This window comes from Momordica charantia, assembly GCF_013281855.1.
Source record: "Momordica charantia cultivar OHB3-1 chromosome 1 unlocalized genomic scaffold, Mcharantia_2.0 BLBB01000001.1, whole genome shotgun sequence".
NCBI classification, from domain to species: Eukaryota; Viridiplantae; Streptophyta; class Magnoliopsida; order Cucurbitales; family Cucurbitaceae; genus Momordica; species Momordica charantia.
In genome coordinates this window covers 23741985-23761158 of record NW_028275157.1, presented here as the reverse complement: position 1 = coordinate 23761158, position 19174 = coordinate 23741985, and the positions used below count along the sequence as shown (strand labels likewise).

General features: G+C 35.3%; 1 protein-coding gene across 3 annotated transcripts in view; it reads right to left on the bottom strand.

The window, feature by feature from the left end:
• Positions 1-620: 620 nt before the first annotated feature.
• Positions 621-19174, bottom strand: part of LOC111015826 (ABC transporter C family member 2) — a 42746-nt gene continuing 24192 nt past the window's right edge. For all 3 annotated transcript variants that reach the window (XM_022290988.2, XM_088118545.1, XM_022290987.2), the window contains 12 exons: positions 17018-17158; positions 14005-14205; positions 13434-13532; positions 13191-13343; positions 11745-12133; positions 5486-5666; positions 4971-5294; positions 4004-4760; positions 2730-2851; positions 2150-2395; positions 1635-2061; positions 621-903 (listed from right to left, as the gene is read on the bottom strand). In XM_022290988.2, the coding sequence (XP_022146680.1) occupies positions 806-903; positions 1635-2061; positions 2150-2395; positions 2730-2851; positions 4004-4760; positions 4971-5294; positions 5486-5666; positions 11745-12133; positions 13191-13343; positions 13434-13532; positions 14005-14205; positions 17018-17158 (3138 nt within the window). In that variant the 3' untranslated portion in view covers positions 621-805. The remainder of the gene's footprint in view (positions 904-1634; positions 2062-2149; positions 2396-2729; positions 2852-4003; positions 4761-4970; positions 5295-5485; positions 5667-11744; positions 12134-13190; positions 13344-13433; positions 13533-14004; positions 14206-17017; positions 17159-19174) is intronic.

Sequence of the window (19174 nt, the reverse complement as noted above, 5' to 3'; positions counted from 1 at the left end):
ATATATTTTTTTTTATTCATATATCCATATACTTTTAAAAAGTGACTATTTTGATCCCAATTTGTAAAATTTGAACACAAACTTTATACACATTGAAAATCCTTTAATATAAAATAATGACTATATTTCAATAAATATATTGAGTATAATATCATATTAAAATTATGATCGAAAAAATGAGATGAAAATAAAATGAAGAGTCGTTGTATTACAACTAACATTTTAAAAGTACAAGAACTAAAATAAACAAAAGTTGAAAGAATATGAATCAAAATAAACATTTTGAAAGTTTAAATACCAAAATGAACCAGAACTACAATTATAGAAATATTTTTAACCTAAATAAGTCGTCTATTTAGGGATGGCTCGTCTTCCTCCCTCCTTTCTCCGATGAAGCTCGGCTGCCTCTCTCCTCACTGCACACCGCTGCTGCGATGTTTGCCGTTCAACCCTCAGCTGTGCGTATGCCAATTTGATTCGCAGGAGCAAGAAATACAAATTCACTAAAACTCGATGGCCTTTATTTTAGGGAGTAAAAACACGTTTCTCTCACTCGTGGAGCCTAGGTATATCTTATGTGTATATCATATAACAAAAATAAAAAAAATGACCTCGGGATCTCATACAATTCTGTCATTACCATTACAAGACGCTGTCTAAAAATCTTTCACAATAACGTATTGGTGCAAAATTTAGAGAGCCATTACATTACATTCCCCAATAACGTAATTGCAAGTTACGACATTAACCAAACAATTGGAATAATGAAAGTCTCAAACTAACCTAACAGAAACTCACTCAATAACTATATCGTGCTTTGATCCCAATCGATCGTTGTGTCTTCGAAACTGAAATCCGAATTTTGAAGCCTGTTTCGACCCAATCTGCTCAGCAGAGCAAGTCCTGAAGAGGGAAAACCACAGTATTTTAAACCGCTTAGGCAGTTAGCAAAGGGAAAAGGTAGAGTAAACAGATAGGTTCATGAAATTCTGTTACTGCAAATATCTCAGATTTCCATAAAAGGATATCCACTCCGTGATGAATTATCATTATTCTAAATCTCAACTCCCAACCTACACTGCTATGCTGGTTACTACAGTGAAGGATTTTGAAGTAAAGTTGAACATTTGAGGACCGTTTTTACACTCTTGTTTCTCGTTTCTTGGAAATATAAGTGTTTAGTAATCATGTTTTTTGTTTTTTAGAAAAATTTTCAATATTGTGTAGAAATTTTGAGAACAAAATCAAGTTTCTTGTCTCTAGTTTCCATTTTCAAAATTTTTAAAAAACACGAGTAAAAGCATTATTTTATCATTCTTGAATTATATTATAAAATGCAATAAATATTTTAAAAAATATAAGATAGAAAAAAGAATATTTAATTTTAAAATTTTACTTTTTTTTAATTTAAAATGCTAGAGACAAGTAGCAAAATAGTTATCAAACATACCACAAAATGCAGTTCTATTTATGTTTCATTATATTTCTATTTATTAAAAGAGGAAACCAGAAATTAGAAACAAGAATGTTACCAAATTGACCTTTGGAATCCATAGTATATATCATATGCTTAAGACAAGAAATACTTGAAGTTATGTTCTTATGGGAATAAATATGGAAAGATTCGACAATACCTTCAACCATTCTGAAAAGAGACGACCACCATCCATCTGAAGAGATTTGGTATTGATTTAGGTTCTCTTCAATTTCATTATCATGCTTTCCTCCCAGAACTCCCCGTAGCATTATTACAGCATCCTTGGTTTTCCTGAGGATACTATTCTCATCTTCTACCTCCAAACTCTGAAGATCATTGTGTGAAGATGCAAGGCTAACAGCCAAAGCAAACTGGGCAGCCGCAGCCCACCGCGAGGAAGCCAACCATCTCCTCTGTCCATCCGCCCGATTCTCCTCTTCTATTCCTAACTTTTTCTCACCTTCACCTCCAAGTACTAAGCTACGTAAGTATTGGGCATTGGCAGCTCCTGTACTCTGAACCATCTTTGAGAAAGAGCTTTTTTCATTTGATAAAAGTTCCTCTGGAGTGTTGTACTCCAAAACCTGAGGATAAACTTGAAATTAAAACGAGAATGCAAAAAATAAAAGGGAGTGATTTTGACAATTTAAAACTTTTAACACATAAACATACCCGACCAGCTTCAAGTAGAAGGATCCGATCACAATCTATGATGGTATTTAATCTATGTGCAATAATGAGCATTGTGCAGGATTTAAACTCTTCCCTTATAGTTTTCTGAATTAAAGCATCAGTTCGAACATCAACTGCTGCTGTTGCTTCATCAAGAACTAGTATCTTCGATCTCCGGAGAAGTGCCCGGGCAAGACTCAATAGTTGCCTTTGTCCAACGCTAAAGTTCTCTCCAGACTCTGAAACCTAGAAACCAAATAAGTTACAACTTTAGTCAACGAATCTATTCTTTTCTGGTTGTCTGGTTGTCGTAGTTTAGTTCCAACGGTTCAGTTAGTTTTATGAGTTCATCACTTTCTTTTCTTCCATCTGAAGTTTTCCACCAAAATGTTGATGTAATAGACCAATTATTTGATGAGTTCTGATATCGACCTAAAGTTTTTCTAAACAAAGCTTGACCAAAATATTTTAATAGAAAACTGCTGGCCGAGACAATCAAATTGTGAATAGATGTAGAGCAATTCATTTAATTCACTCCACCAAATACATACATTTCACACAAATTTCCATCATGACGTACCTCAGCATCCAGGCCAAAGCTGTTCCTCCTTATGACCTCCTTCAAATGTGCCCTCTCTAGAGCTTCCCAAAGATCAGCATCATTGTGTTCGTTGAACGGATCTAGATTAAACCTAACCGTTCCTATACAAATGAGAAAGAGCATGAAAATGAAAATAACTAATTGATGCCTATTACTTCAAGAGTTCCCTTTTAGAAAAACTCATGGAAAAACCTTTTCAGTAAACATGGTTCATGCTATGTTGATGACCCCACTAGAGTACTTTGGATATTTTTACTAAATCAAAAAACGATAGCCAAAATCTTAAAAAAAAAAATTGCCACATGGAGTGTAAATCTAAAGTTAAGTTTGTGGGAAATTTCGAGTAAATAACATCATTCATCAGTATTAACACTAAAAAATTCATATAAAGTGGAAGTCAGCCAATACCAGCCACTATAAGAGGTGTATTTGGGCTAAGCCAATTCCATTATAATAGTTCTTGGGCTATACCTCTACCAATGAGCCCTCTAACCTCCTGAAAATTCTCCCAAAGTGTCGAGAGACTTCAGATATTATTGGCTTGGTGGTCTAGAAATAAGTCCCCCAAAAGGGGTTCTCAATTCTTATCTATTTAGATAAGAACAAGTTCATGTAATAGCTTTGGTCCTTATTTGAGAATCGAGAGTTTTTTTTTTGTTTTTTATTTTTTTTTTTCAATATATTTCTACTGCTATTAGTTTAATCAGGTTTTTATCTTCTACACGCATTTTGCTCAACGGAAATCTTAAATTGAGTTCAATTCATTAGAAAATCTTATACTTGTATTTGTAAAGCATCTTTCTGCCTTAACATGAAGCAATATAGCAGTACTTTTCACTCCCGTATTTAGTTAGTACTGCCACTACAGTAAAATGAAAAAACTACATTTCAGCAGGCATCAAATGACTGCATGAGAATTATCAACATCGTTTGGTCAGTTAGATAATTTCATAAATAGTATATACACTAATAAATATTCTGAAATTTTTACACTATTTGAAAAGATTTGAACTCTGAAACGAAACAAATATTCCAAAATAGAAACTGCTATAAAGGTTTAACCACCTAGGTCTCTCAAAAGAACTAACATTAACACTATAATTAAAAATGATTTAAACCACATAATTATTAATGCATCACGATAACAATACAATGGAGAGAGAGAAAATGTTAAATGCAGTATGAATGCCTGATTAACTAAGTAGTAAGTGATATCAACTAGAATTTATTCTCGGCTAGGGAGGATTGCTTACCTGAGAAAAGAACGGGTGACTGTGGTATAATCCCAAGAACTTTCCTCAAATCCAACAGCCCAAACTTTGCAACATCAAAACCATCTATCAATATTTTCCCCCTTTCAAGTTCAATAATACGGAATAACGCATTGAGCATGCTTGATTTTCCTGCGCCAGTTCGTCCTACAATTCCGACCTTGTCACTAGGGAAAACTGTGAAAGACAGTCCATGCAAAACTGGTGGGAGCTCAGGTCTGTAACGCAAGACAACATCCTCAAATTTTATAAGTCCAGATGAAGGCCATCCAGGAGGGGGGCGGTTGCTCTCAATAATTGCAGGAGCTTCTGAAGGTAAATCAATGTAGGTCCCAACACGCTCTACAGAATTTAAACTGTTCTCAGCCAAACTTGCGAGCCTTAGTACCGCTGTAAGCAAAGAAGTAATATTTAAAGCATAACTAAGAAGAAGACCCATGGTGGATGCAAAAGCTTGTTGGTTTTCGGCCCTGCCATTCTGCATCACAGCAAAGGTTGCTGTAAACCATATCATAAGACCACCAACAGTTTCTAAACGAATTGCAAGCCATCGGTTTCCACTCATGTTAACAAGGGTAAATCTAATATTATTGTCCATGGAATTTCCATTAATCTTGGCCATTCTATCATAAGCTTTATACGCACGAATAGTTGGCAGACCATTCAAAGCTTCACCAAATTGTGCATAAACAGGAGATCTACTTATGGAGTCTAGCCGCTTTACTTCTCTGGCCGTGCTCTATAGAAGCAAAAAAGAAATAAAGTTAACCCTAGAATATATACCCACTATTAAGCTGAAACGATTGACTGTGAAACTCAAAAGCAAAAGTAGATCAAAGTTCAACCAAAAATAAAAAACAGATAAGTTGGATGCATGATTGAATAGTTAAACAATGATTCAAACTACTACTTCTCCAGAAGTAGAAATAAAAGATGCAGTTCCAATTACCTGGTAGTATAGATAGGCAGCATAAAACAATAACAGGAGTGGAAGGATTGCCCACAAAGACAGAGTGCTCACAATCCCTATCAAGAGGAAAGTAGAAAGGAGCTGCGAAATTTGCCCCAGAAACATGTTGACAAAGGGGGCAACATTCCTATCAATGTCACCAAGATCCTTTGCAAACCGATTGATGATCCTCCCAAGAGGGTTGGTGTTGAAGAACACCATTGGAGCTCTTAAAATAGAAGAAAGCATTTGGTCGTGCAACTTTTTGGCTGCATACAGGCTTGACATGATCAACCAATAAGAATTTACCAGTGTCACCAATACCTGACATCGAAAGTTGTTAAGATACAAAGAGAACAAACTTTCAATCTAGAGCCTGACCTCTTGGTGTTAGCAATAGTAGTTTATCAGTGTATAAATATTGAATAAAAATAGGAGGAAAAACTCATCAATTAGAAAAAGACAAAGATTAACTGTATGCACAGCCACAAATTATTAGCTGATTGTACTCATACCTGCCCCAATGATAGGCCTGCATATATTATGTTATAGAAGAAAGTTTCACTTGATTTCATATCGCTGTGGTCGGTCCAATTGCTCAACCACATGCTACTAAAAATTCGAAGAGTCTCTGATAGAACAAAGCATAGAAGGAGTATAATAACCACCCATAGGCCTCCTAAGGCATTCTTGTATCTGGAAGGAACAAAAAAAAAACATTGGATATGACAAAATCTGGAGGGTTAAGAACATCATTAGCAACAATTGTTTAAACAAGAGACAAACTTTTCAGTGATAGATGAATAGAGAAAAAAATGATAAAAAGTACAAACTGCCAGGGGAGTGAAAAATAAAGAGAAGTAAAACAAGAAGCAACTAAGAAAAGATAAAAGCCTCCCATGAATAATAAATAACATCTCCAGAATAATCAACGAATAAATTTGAGAGCAAACACCACTGGAAAGCCTTGAATTTAGTTAAATCAAAACATTCAGCCCAAACCCTCCTCTTATCTTAAAAAATACTTAATTTCTGAAACAAAAGCTTTAACCACAACAATTAATTTAGCGAAAAAAAAATTAAAAAAAAATACATAATTTGAAACAGAAAATATGAATTACAAAAGGTCTTCCATAGAAAACTATACAAGGACACAAGAAAACAAACTAACTCTTGAGATCAAAATTGCCAATTCTGTCAAATACCATCCCCATGATAAAGCCTTGGTGGTCTGAGGACAGAAAATTCCTAGCTTCATATTGAACTGATGACCATGCCAAATTAGGTATGAAAAATCCTTGTCACCATGGCAGAATCGACACGTGAAAAGTGTTAGATATCTTATAAATGATTAAATTTACCCTAACCCGTCAGCTTAAGCTTTTGGGTTCATTGGCGATTTAATCATGTTTAATCTTAAAGCAAGAGCTCTTGTGTATAAACCCCTGTATTGTCATTTCCTCACCATTTAAGATTGATTTCCACTTGTTGGGTCTTTTGCAAATTTTCAAGCCCACAAATGAAGGGTGATGGGTGATGTAGCCTCAAAAAAGAGAAATTTCCTTATTAATGATCAACCCAAAATGAAGTACAAAGCCCTTTAAATAGAAGAAGGCTGCAGGTTGTAGTTCAACTTAATAAGTCGTTGGACTTGGGCCTAGTTAAAACAACTAACCAGATAACAACTAATCTTGACTAACTAACTACTTATAAATGATTAAATTTATTCTAGCCATCAGCTTAAGCTTTTTAGTTCATTGGTAATTCAATCACGTTTAAGGAAAAGGGACCACCAAAAGGGAAAAAATAAACAATGGAGCAAAAAATGGCTCACTTTATTCGACTCATCTTGCATTCTGATTTAGTTTCATCATCAGTCCATTTCAATTCACTTATTTCTACTCTACTCGCTTCTTTAATGATTCCATCAATCTTAGAAGAGTCGTACAATGTTCCCAACATAAATATACATGCTTCTCATCTTTCCAATGTTATTTTTGGTAAATTTTAACTGCCTCTAGTTGTTTTGGCTCCTTTTTATTATATTCAAAAGTTGATTTGATTGCTTCCTGTTTTTCATCTTCACTCCTACCACCACTGTCTTCATCATCCGCCATGACACATTCTCACTTTATATCCTCTATCTCCAAAGACAATTTTCTCTTAAAATCAATATTTATTCCCAATAATGAATGCTTTAATACCAAACTGATAGGAGCCCAATAATAAGACTTGGAAACTATATTGGAAGATTAAAGATAAGAAAGTACAGTGGGATACTCCCATGTAATTTGCCTACTCTCTTGAGCGGACCTAAGACTAAACGACCACAATATTGCATGCTTACTAACGTTTCATTCCTTTTTTATGAGAAATAGTCTCGGCAAACCACCTTTCCAATTACCATATATCCCTTGCTCTCTAGTCCTGATATCTAGTCCTACATTCTACTGCGTTATAGACTAGAGTACCAAGGATCACCCTTGGGCTAATCTGAGTCTTGAGCATCTACAACATTTTGCACAGATCAAAAAGTTTCCAACGAGTTCTCAAACATGCGCCTGAGGGCACGGATCAAAAGTTTCTACGATATTTTTTTTAACAAGATACAAACTTTTTGATGAAAAGGAACAAAACAGTTAAAGGATACAAATTCCCGAATGAGTGAAAAATGACAAAAATAAAATAAAAATTAAAGAAGCTAGTGAAAGATAAAAACATCCCAAGATGAACAAATTTCTACAAATTATGTAACTGGTCTTTGCGAAATTAATGCTAAAAGTTAGTTGAAAGAATTAGAATAGTTTCTCCATTTCATATATCAATGAAAAGTTGTTTCTTGTTCAAAAAAAAACAAAAAAACAAAAAAAAACAAAAACAAAAAAAGAATAGTGTTTGAAGTCATAGAATCAAAGTTTATAGAAGCTTCTTTACATGGTAAAGATTCAAGAAGTTAATTTGCAACAAATGTGGCAGTTAGATAATAGATCAGAAGGAAAAAAGGGTTGCTTTGTAAAGTAAATCTCAATGGAGCTTATCATCATGCTGTCTGGGACTCCAGACTATGTTCTGTAAGAAAGATTTAGGTAGTAAGTAGAGCAGACGGATCAACCATTGTCTGGCTGCTTTAAATTTTAATTAGTTGAGAGGTGCTATAAAAGCTGTTCACGGCCTAAAAAAAGTAGAACCCCTTACCTTTCTCATTCTTATTTGTAGCAAATGTTATCAGTTTACTGATTCAAGGAGCAAAAGGCAGGGACGAATAAAGGAAATTAAAGAAGGGCACAGGAACACCTTTTTGCTTAATCTGTACATGGAAAATGAAAGAAATCTGTTCCAAAAAAGTAAGATTCAATGGTTGAAGGAGGGGATGAAAATTCCTCTTTTTTTCATAAGTATCTTGCAGCCCGAAAGAGAAAGTCTGTCATCTCTGAATTATTCAATGTGAATGGAGATGCTTTGATTAATTAGAAGGATATTGAAGAAGAAATTTTTGCTTTTTTTGAAAAGCTTTATCAGGCAGATTTTGGTCCTAGATTCTCTCCAAGAGGGATCAACTGGTGCCCCATTTCCTCTTCAGATCGAATGTGGCTTCAGCGCTGTTTTGAGGAATCATAAATAAAATCCGCTTTGAATGATATTGGCAAAAATAAAGCTCCGGGGCTCAAAAAAGAGTGGGTGGTTACTTAAGCTCGATCTTGAAATGGCTTTAGATAAGGTTGATTGGGCCTTTCTTGAAGATGTGCTTGTTCAAAAACAGTTTGGGAAGAAATGGAGGAAATGGATTAATGGTATTAAAGGAACCAAGTTTTCTATCTTCATCAATGGTAGACCTAAGGGTCGTATTTCGGCGTCAAGAGGATTGAGACAAGGTGATCCTCTCTCGCCTTTTCTCTTTCCCCTTGTCAGGGATGTTTTTAGCAGCATCTTGGAAAGTATCAATCAGGAGGTTTCTACGAAGGATTCTTGATTGGAAAGGATAAGATCCATATCTCCCATCTATAATTTGTTGACGATATTCATATTTTTTGTAAGAATAATGATGGTATGTTGAATAATCTTATTATGGCTATCAAAGCTTATGAGCGTATGTCCGAATTTTCAATTAATTGGGCAAAATCGGCAATTTGTGGCATTAACATCTCTTCTGGAGAAGTTCTTCAGGTAGTAGAATCTTTAAATTGTCAGATGGATTCTCTTCCTTTTTAGTATTTAGGGCTCCCTTTGGGAGGGAACCCGAGATCAGTAGCATTCTGGAGTCCTATATTGGAGAAAATTGATAAGATGTTTGATAGATGGAGAAGGTTTCAGTTATCTAGAGGTGGCCGTCAAACTATTTGTAAATCGGTTTTATCTAACCTTCCTCTTTATTAATTTTCATTGTTTAAAATCCCTCCCGGGGTTTGCAAACAAATTGAAAAGAAGATGAGATCTTTTCTATGGAATAGTGGCTTGTGGGGATCTTTAAATCATTTGGTGAATTGGAACTTTACCTCTCAGCTTATGGAAGAGGGCGGTCTGGGAGTTGGCGGTCTCTCTAAGAAAAACAATGCTCTGTTGGCTAAATGGGGATGGCGGTTTGGTGGAGAGTCTAATGCATTATGGCGCAAAGTGATAGCAAGCTTATATGGGGAGTCAGATTTGGTTTGGTCCTCGGGTATTATGTTGAATGGCTGTCTTAGAAGACCTTGGATCAACATCTCTCGGCAATGGCAGCATTGGAACCAATTTTCAGTTTTTAAACTTGGTTCAGGTACATCTAGTTTTTAAACTTGGTTCAGGTACATCTATTCTGTTTTGGCTGCACAAATGGGCTGGAGATCAGCTTCTTCAGGATTGTTTCCCAAAGATTTTCAGGCTTTCCATCCTACCTCTAGGGACTGTGGCAGATTTTTGGGATTCTCATACATTATCATGGAAAATTCTCACAAGAAGGTTACTAAAAGATGATGAGATGGAGGAATTTTCTTCGCTACTGTCTCTGCTGCACCATCAATCTCCTTGTAATGCTTCTGACAGAAGGATTTGGTCTTTGGATAGTTCGGGTTCATTCACAATTGAATCAATCCGTAAAAAATCCGCTGCTGCCTCTGTGCCAAAAGTCTTATTCAAGGATCTTTGGAAGACTAAATTTCCAAAGAAAGCAAGCTTCTTTTCTTGGATTCTTATTTATGGGAATGTCAATACAGCTGAGGTTTTACAAAAGAAGCTTCCAGATTGCAGTCTTTCTCCCTCGGTTTGTGTATTCTGTATGTCCAATGAAGAGAGTATGGAACATCTTTTTTTCTTATGCCCTTATGCAAGACAGTGTTGGTCTTTTTTGCTAAAAGAATTCATAATGGATTGGGTTTTTGACCAAAAGATGGCAGATAATATGATTCAGTTTCTATCAGGGCCTATTCTGAATCCTAAAGCTTCTATTCTCTGGTTGAATGGAGTTAAGGCACTAGTGTATGATCTGTGGTATGAAAGAAACTTGAGGATTTTTGAAGAAAAGAAGCAGCCTCCGCCAGCAGGTTTTGATCTAGCTAAGTTCAAGGCCTCCCATTGGAGTTCTTTATCTTCTCTATTTAATCCTTATTGCCCTACTTTGATTAACTTGAATTGGGGTGCTTTTATTACAAATTTATGAGTTTTTAGTTTTATTTGTAATTTTATTTGCTTTTCACTCTCAAGAGAGTTTATATCTTGAACAATTTTGTTCATTTTCATTATTTCAATGAGAAGTTCGTATCTTGTTCAAAAAAAAAAAAAGAACACCTTTATATCAACTTCAATTGGTTGATGATAGAATCTCCTTTTATGTTTCAGGAGATGAGGACACTCCTTGAGTATTAAGAAGTTATGGATACATTTCAATGAATGTTTGGTTATTAAGCCAAATTGCTATGGTAGGCTAGGAACAAGTTGCCAGACGTAAAATGGAAAGGTTGACAGCCACTTTGATGGTGGAATGGAAAAATCAGCACTTTAACTTTTGAGATACAAAAGTTGGAAAAATGAATAAAAGGCTGAGAGAATGGAGTAAAGATTTTACGTCCAAAAAATGACAAAATGTTGATCACTCAGAATTCCTAAAAGATGGAAAACGTTTGACAATATGATAAAATATTTCTTAAATAATGGGATAAAGCGAGTAACAAGCATTTTATTAGTTGAAAATTGAAATTGGTTCCCAAAACCATTCGTAAATAAGCTTAAAGAGTTAGCGACTTGATTAAAAGGAACATTGCTTTACTGGCATATGATTATGGAGAATTCCATGGGAGGGAATTACCGTGGCATTTATGCTTGAAATTAGAAATGGGTAACATTATTATGAATAGGATTCTATCCAAAAGGCTGGAGATTTTTTTAGAAAATATCTTGGAAATTTATCTCCCAAGATGAGTATGGTATTTCTAATCTATCTAGCCCTCACGTCAGTAATGAGAACTTACTGAATTTTGGGAAGATGTTTGGCGTAGTGGAATTTTTTTCAGTTCTTGCTATCACTTATCCTTCAATCAATTTGAGCTGCATTATAAGCTAGCCTGGTGTATAGAAGAGGCATATCCACCAGTAAATTATCTTTGTCAGCTAATAGTACCTCTATAAAGTAGTGACGAATCATTCGAATGTTTTAACAAAAGGTTTTCTTTTTCTTTGTCATTATTATTTTCAAAAGGTGCACACTCATTCCTGCCAAGATTTATAAATAGTAAAAAGAATTAAAAAAAAAAAATTTTTAAATCACAAAACTGGATAAAGGAATTCATGGTCAAGAATCCTTACCTCACTAAAACATTCAAACTGACTACACCAGTTTCTCTTTCTTCCTGCTTGATAAGAACAGATTTGTTCTCTTTACGTTTTTTTGAAGGACTAGCATCCTTCGCAATATCATTTGCCGTCCCATTAGCAGAAATTTCTAATGATTTCTTCGTATCACTGGTTTCAACATCTTCCATTTCCTCAGTAGTTTCTTCCAATTTACCGGCACTTTCCATTAGCCTCTGGAACAACTCTCCATTTTCATAAAGCTCTTCATATGTTCCTTCCTCCCTCACCACACCTTCATGAACAAGGATGATTCTGTCAACTTGTGAGAGAAAATGCAGTTGGTTGGTCACAAGAACTCTAGTTTTCCCTCTTAATTCTCCTCTAATGCATTTTTCAAAAACCTGTCAATGGTTGGATGACCGCATAAGATTAGCATGAGCAAATGGAAACAAGAAATTACACTCAAACTGTCTCTCTATTGAAAGTAAATGATAGTGAAAAAGAATCCTGAGTACAGACAATAACTTACGGAACCGAGTCTAACACCACTTTAAATGGGGAAAACACAAAAGCAAAGTATACCAAGGCTGCTGCTATTAACAATGATTACTATGGTAACACAACTGATAGTAACAAGGTAACAGAAATTAACAATAATAAGCAACTAACAATAATATGGTAACAAGTTACTGGACGACCCTATAGCAAAATATCAATGACATCTGAGGTGGGGATGAATTTGCCAATAGATTCAAATAATCAAGTTGTGAGAGCGTATCCTCAGAAATTGTAACATCTACCTTAAAATTGGAGCAAAATTATATCTTTCTTAATAGAATTATTGCTTCTAGTAAAACAAACATTGATGAAATAGAATATATATATGTGTATATATATATTTCGATAAGAAACTTGTATATACCAACCAAAAAAGAGAGAGACCATCTAAGCATTGGGTAGAGAGAACCCCACCGAAAGACTAAGCGAAGACTTTCCAATTGTTCAAGAACATGGAAAGGTTGTTTCTGGAACCTTTTCTCCTTTTCATATATCAATGAAAAGTTGTTTCTTGTTTAAAAAGAACATGGAAAGGTTGTAATTACAAAAGAATTTTCTACAATTGATGCACCACTGGTACGCAGTGTGTTGTACACTTCTACAAAAAAAAACATATCAAAAGGAAAAGTTGTTTTTAACAAAAACATGTTGATTTCTTTCCAACCAAATATGCGTCGAGTCAAAAGCCGAAGGAAACAAAAATAACATTGAAAGTTTTCTGAGAAAAAAAATAGATGTCAACTTACAATATATTATATAGGTAATAAATCATAAAAACTTTCAAGTCATAAAAACGCTATAAAAATTTACAACGTATAGTGTAATCATCCCATTTCCTGTAAACAAATACTTGGCACAGAATCATAATTAAGGAGAATAATATCCAAGTTGAGCCTCTACCTCTCTAGCCACATGAGCATCAAGAGCACTCAAGGGATCATCAAAAATGTACACATCTGAATTGGAGTACACTGCCCTGGCCAAGGAAACTCTTTGCTTTTGACCACCACTGATATTCACTCCTCTTTCCCCAATCTCAGTAAGATCACCGCCCTAACAACAAACAAAAAGAGGGAAGCTCGCTGCTAGATTTATTATGAATAAAGGTTCGGTGATAATATAGAACTATACTAAAGTACTTACCGGCAATAAGTCAAGGTCATGCTGTAATGCAGTTATATTTATTGCCTTCTCGTATTTGGCAGAATCAAAGGCAGAACCAAATAAAATATTATCACGCACCTGTAAATAAAAGTTGAGGTCTATAAATCTAACAAGTTAATAGCAAAGGTAAAGTTTCGTCAGTCTAAATTAGTCAAGTTGTATCCTTCTATATATAAGATAGGAACTTGACTGATGAAAATATTTACAGTTTGATGTAATAACAATAAATATTAAAAAATTATTTTTTTTTGTTTTTTTTTTAACAAGAACATAAAAAAAATAGTTATATTTTAAAACTAAGTAACTCAATCTCATAAAACTAAAAACAGAAAGGAAAAAAAAATCATTGAATTAGTTGGTCAACAGATTCCGGAAAGAAGATAGAAAGACACCTTATACCACATATCAAACAAACGTTTAGTATAAGCGTTAACCACCGAGATAAATAATATGAAATGCACCACTATTTTGAAGCACATATGATATAATAAATAATAAAAAAAAGAACATGTATCTTATCATTATTCTGTTGCAAGTTATTCCAACTCACCGTTGCATTAAAAATCCATGCAACTTGTGGAACATAAGCAACAGTTCCTCGAATAATAACATTAGCATCTGCAATGGGTGGAAGCTCTCCAAGCATGGCTGATATTAGTGATGTCTTGCCCTCTCCTGTACTTCCAACAACTGCAACTAAGCTACCAACTGGTACGTCCAAATTGATGTTTGACAATGTGGGCTTCTCAGCCTGGTTAAAATATAATAAACGACCACGATGACAAATAGAACCATTTAAAAGCATTTTAATAACTGAGGGCTCTGGTTGCGATATTTATTCATTATTTTTCTATTTTTCTCTCTTTCCTTTTCTTTTTTCACCCCTTGGGGGTTTTGTATCTTGAACATTTTTCTTTTTCATATACCAATAAAAAGTTGTTTCTTGTTCAAAAAAATAACAGAGCGCTCTGATTGTTGGTGGGCACCACAGATAATTACACTTCTATGTAGGCAAACAATATCTAAAGAAAATACATCTTGAAACAAAAAGTCCAAACTTATATCAACGTACTAAACTATTTGATCAATTGATATAGATTGTCATCAAAATCTTTCAATGTGGAAGTAGTTTAGATCTGCTGTATAATTCTTTTTGAACAAAAAATGTAGTCTTCACTGATATAATGAAAAAATACTAAAAGAAAAATGTTCAAGAAAACAAACTTGGAAAGGAGTGAAATAATTGATAGAAAATAAAAATAAGTTGCAGAAACTAAATGCATCCCAGTTATAACCATTGAGAATTTATATATATATGAATTAAATTTATCCAACCCATCAACTTAAGCTTTTAGGTCGAGTGGTGGTTTATTCGTCCTTAACATGGTAGCAGAGCGGGAGGTCCTGTATTCGAATCCTGCATTCTTGTTTCCTCCCCATTTATATTGATTCCACTTGTTGGGCCTTGTCAATTATCCAAGCCCACAAGTAAGGAGGAGTGTTAACAAACTAAAGGAGAGTTCCGAATTTGCAGGCTTACGAAGAGTTTTTACAAGCAAGGTTGTAGCTTTGATTGCATTTTGATCCCTAAATCAGGCATGAGAGGAAGAAAAGCGATCCCTGTTGGACAAAAGAAAAGAGGGTGGGCTAGTCCTCTGGGAAATGATTGAGGATTCTATCTCTCTTTCACTAAATAAGGCTGATTTCCTAAGCAAGTCTGATTTTCAGTTTTCTATAGCCTTGGAGAGTTCTCAAAAGTTGCCTGAGTTGGTAGGTGTATTTGCTCCCTCAATCCGAAAAGATGTTGAGTAAGAGCTTTTGGGTTAAAAAAGAAAGGGATGTGGTCGAAATGGACTGGAATTATTTGATGGTTATCTCTAGACTTAAAGCTCATGACAATCGGAAGGAGATAGCTACTGCTTTAAAAAACCACTTTGAAGTTGATTGTCTTGTTAATCCTTTTATGGCCGATAAGGCCATATTAAGCCCTATTAAAAATGGAGGATGGGAGGGTCCTAAAAAATCTGGGAGTTAAAAGGAAAGTGGAAGAAAATTGGTATCTTTCATGTGAAATTTGAGAAGTGGTCAGATCTTAAGCATAGCAAAGCTGAGTTTGTGATGGGCTATGGTGGTTGGATTGATATTTTGAACTTACCTTTGAGTTACTGGAATCATAGTTGCTAAGAAGCTCTTGGAAGTCATTTTGGTGGCTTGGTTGGTTGTTCTTCTCAAACTTTGAATATGCTGAATTGTGCATCGATCTGTATAGAAGTGAAGAAGAATTTATGTGGTTTTCTCCCTGCTGAGATTGAAATAAAAGACCCTCGTTTGGAAAGTGTTTTTGTAAGAGTAAAAGATTGTTGCAATTTGGAAACTTCTAAGCAAGAAAACGACATTCTCAATCCAGGGATTTCTCCAATACCTTGGATGTCAATCGCATCAAAATGGTGATGAAGATGAAGAGTCGGGTTTGAAGTTGAAAAGTCTCGAACCACACTTTTATACAATTCCTTAGAAGAGGAAGTTACCCAAGATTCGCATACTTCAATTGAGGTTGGTGAAGCAGGAATTAATGAGGAACTCAGGAACTCAAAGATATATTCCTAGAGAATAATGTTGGTGTTTGAATCCTTGGTGTCCTTTTGTAATTACAGTATAGTCTTATTCCAACAAGATTGGCAAACTGTAATGTAGTAGCTCTTTGGGAGGGCTTCCTCGGCCCTTGCCGCTAGGCTGTTGTTCCCCTTCTTTTTGTTCGTAATATATTTTTGTTTCTTATCCAAGAAAAATTTAATGGTAAGGAATTAATTTATAAATTACTTTATAATAAATCTAAAACTAATTTAATTTTTTCACTTCCTTTGGGAGCTTGTATCCTTGAACATTTTTCTTCCTTTTTATTTAATAAAAAAAATCTAAAATTAATTAATTCTAAGTTAAAATGATTCAATTAAAATTAAAGAGTTACATTAAGCAATTAACTTTTATGTTGATTATTTTGTCTGTGTTTACAATGTCATGTAATACCACGTACCAAACACACAACGCCCAAAAAAGGAATTAGTGAGTTAAAGAAGACTTTGGTGCTTCCTATGCAGAAAGGAAGCCAGAATGTGGGTCCTCTCTTTTTGGAATGCAAGTTTACTAAAAGAGCTCAGGAGGAAATCCTAGGTAAATTTCGATTCAGTTGGTATAACCCAAGGAATTCAAAGTATTCTCTAGGCAAATCCTTTCCAACGTGGCTCTTAAAAGGGAGGAAAAAAAGTGCTGAGCTTAGCAATTCTTTAAAGATGGTGGAAAAAGGAATAGAAGAATTTCTTTTAGACTGTAAAGCAAATTTCTTATTCTTGGAAGGCTTCTTAAAGAGCACTTCAAATGCACATTTTGTAACTATTCTTCTATTGCGACATAAACAAATCGCAAGCTCAACTATAACAATGATGCATATGTTGTACATGCTGAGATAATAATCACGTGTAAAAATAACCATCTATTTTTGTATGCCTACCCAAATACGTGCACAAAATACAGGGAAAAAATTTTACTCAAGAGAAAACAGGCACCTGTGAATCCCAAGAAAAGTATCCATTCTTGATTGAGATGGCTGGAAGTTTTGGATCTAAAGGTGGATTTGGAAGCAAAATTTTTTCTTCAGCTAGAAGTAGCTCCTCCATACGCTTTAAGGATACATTGGCATTTACCACCTGTTAATCAATGGCATGTTAAGTAATAGAATAGATTCAATAGAAATAAAACCATAATATCACAACTATAATGGCATTTGCATAACCTTGCAGTTACCTATCTCGTAACAGAACTTAGAAATAGATAAGAAGATAGTTCTTTTCTCCTATTGAATGAAAATAGCTCAAACCAAGAAGGGACAGACAGAGAGATGGAGCATGCACGAGATCAAAAAGAAAATAATTTGACAGCCAAAAAAGTACATTTGAATAAAACCCAAGAACAAGTATTTTCCCCACTACCCTATGTACAATCCCTCCCTTCTCCAACACCCATCCCCCCACACCACCCAAAAAAAAGGTCAAAAAAAAAAAGAAGGAAAAAGATTAACCAAAAAAACAGAGAGAAAAGTTAATTAAGATCAAAAGGGAAGAAGTCTTTTCTTTGAAGGCAACAGCTCTATTGCCACATAAAAAGAACTATTTACAAACAATAACCAAAGGTAAGCAGTCTTTTTCTTTTTCCTTCCTTTTTTTGGTTGCTTTGTGTAGTATTTGGCTCAGGAGGAATAGTAGGATTTTTAGAGGGGTCGAGAAGTCCTCGGAGAGGTTCTGAATATTGTTAGATTTAACACCTTTTTGTGGGAGTCAACTTCTCGAATTTTTATTTTTATAATTATCAGCTAGGTCTTAGGTCTTATTCTTTTAGTTTGGACTCCATGTCTACTTAGCTAGCATATGGACTCCTTTAGTGGAACTGGTTTTCTGTATGCTATTACATCTCCTTTTATTTTGCTTAATGAAAGCTTGGTTTCTCATTCCACTAAATCTAAATCCAAATTTTACCTAGGAATGCTAATACAATCAATTTCAAATGGTGGCTTCCCCATTGGTAAATTATACATGTGGTAGAGTGCAAATTTAGCTTATGCTAACAAGAGGTCCCACTGTTTTTGATGTTATGCACTTGGACGTCTAATTAAATTTCCAAGAGTTCTATTAACCACCACCATTTGCTCATCTGCAAATACAAACTTCCCCTGTAAACATTCATCAAATAAGTGCCCCTGTGGAAATTGTCTTTCCTAAAAAGGTTCGTTATATTGGTCTGGATGAGAGATTTTTTGTTAGCCCACACACAAAAAAAAAAAAAAGCATTTTCCCAGATTCCAGATTCAGTCCTGCATGAACGTTATTTTTTCTTTTGTTATTAACCCCCTCCATATTCCTTTTCGGGATTTTTCCTTTATTTAACTTTTCCAAAATAGCCACAGTCACGAACCCCCAATGAGCAGTCTGGTTGGCAAGGGCTTGGGGTCTCTTGGTGGCTTAGAGGTTTCAAGTTTGAACCTTCCGGTAAGCTTAATACTAAAAATCTTTGATGCCTCCTAGGTCCAGATTTTGGAGTGGGCGTGTGTTCCCCTTGTCACGGTCATACTTTTTTTCGACGATGCAGCACCATGATCCAAGCTCAATCATGGCCAGCTTTATGGGGAACTCTAGCCCCAATACACTTTTCGCGCCCTTTGTGGCTTCACCGGACCTTAGGCGAGGTTCTTTGTTCCTCGACCGAGCTTCATCGCATGTGGAATTTCAATTTGACTTGGCAATGCACGTTGTTTGTACGTGCATTTCAACTCTCTTGCGACTCTAACCGGCTTGCCTCTACTCAAGGCCAAGTCTCAAGGCTCTACATTGCCTCTACACTAGGCCAAGGTCTTCTAAACTCGATGTCGCAACTCATTTCTAACCATCTTGGTTCTCGGCCACATGGCCGTCCCGCTTCTACATTGAGCCAGGACCTTACCAGGATGAGTTGACCTTTAACGGGATCAGAACTAGCTTAAAACACCAACTGGGTAGTACCAGGAGCTCCTTGCCGCTTAACTATGTCAAAACCAACTTATCGAGCCCATCAAATGCCTCTAAGACCATTCCTACCGAAAAACTAGTCAATAACGGGCTAAACGACCTTATCAGGTACTGCTGGGATGATTACTGCTGAGATCCAGACAAGGAATGAATAAATTTGGCAAC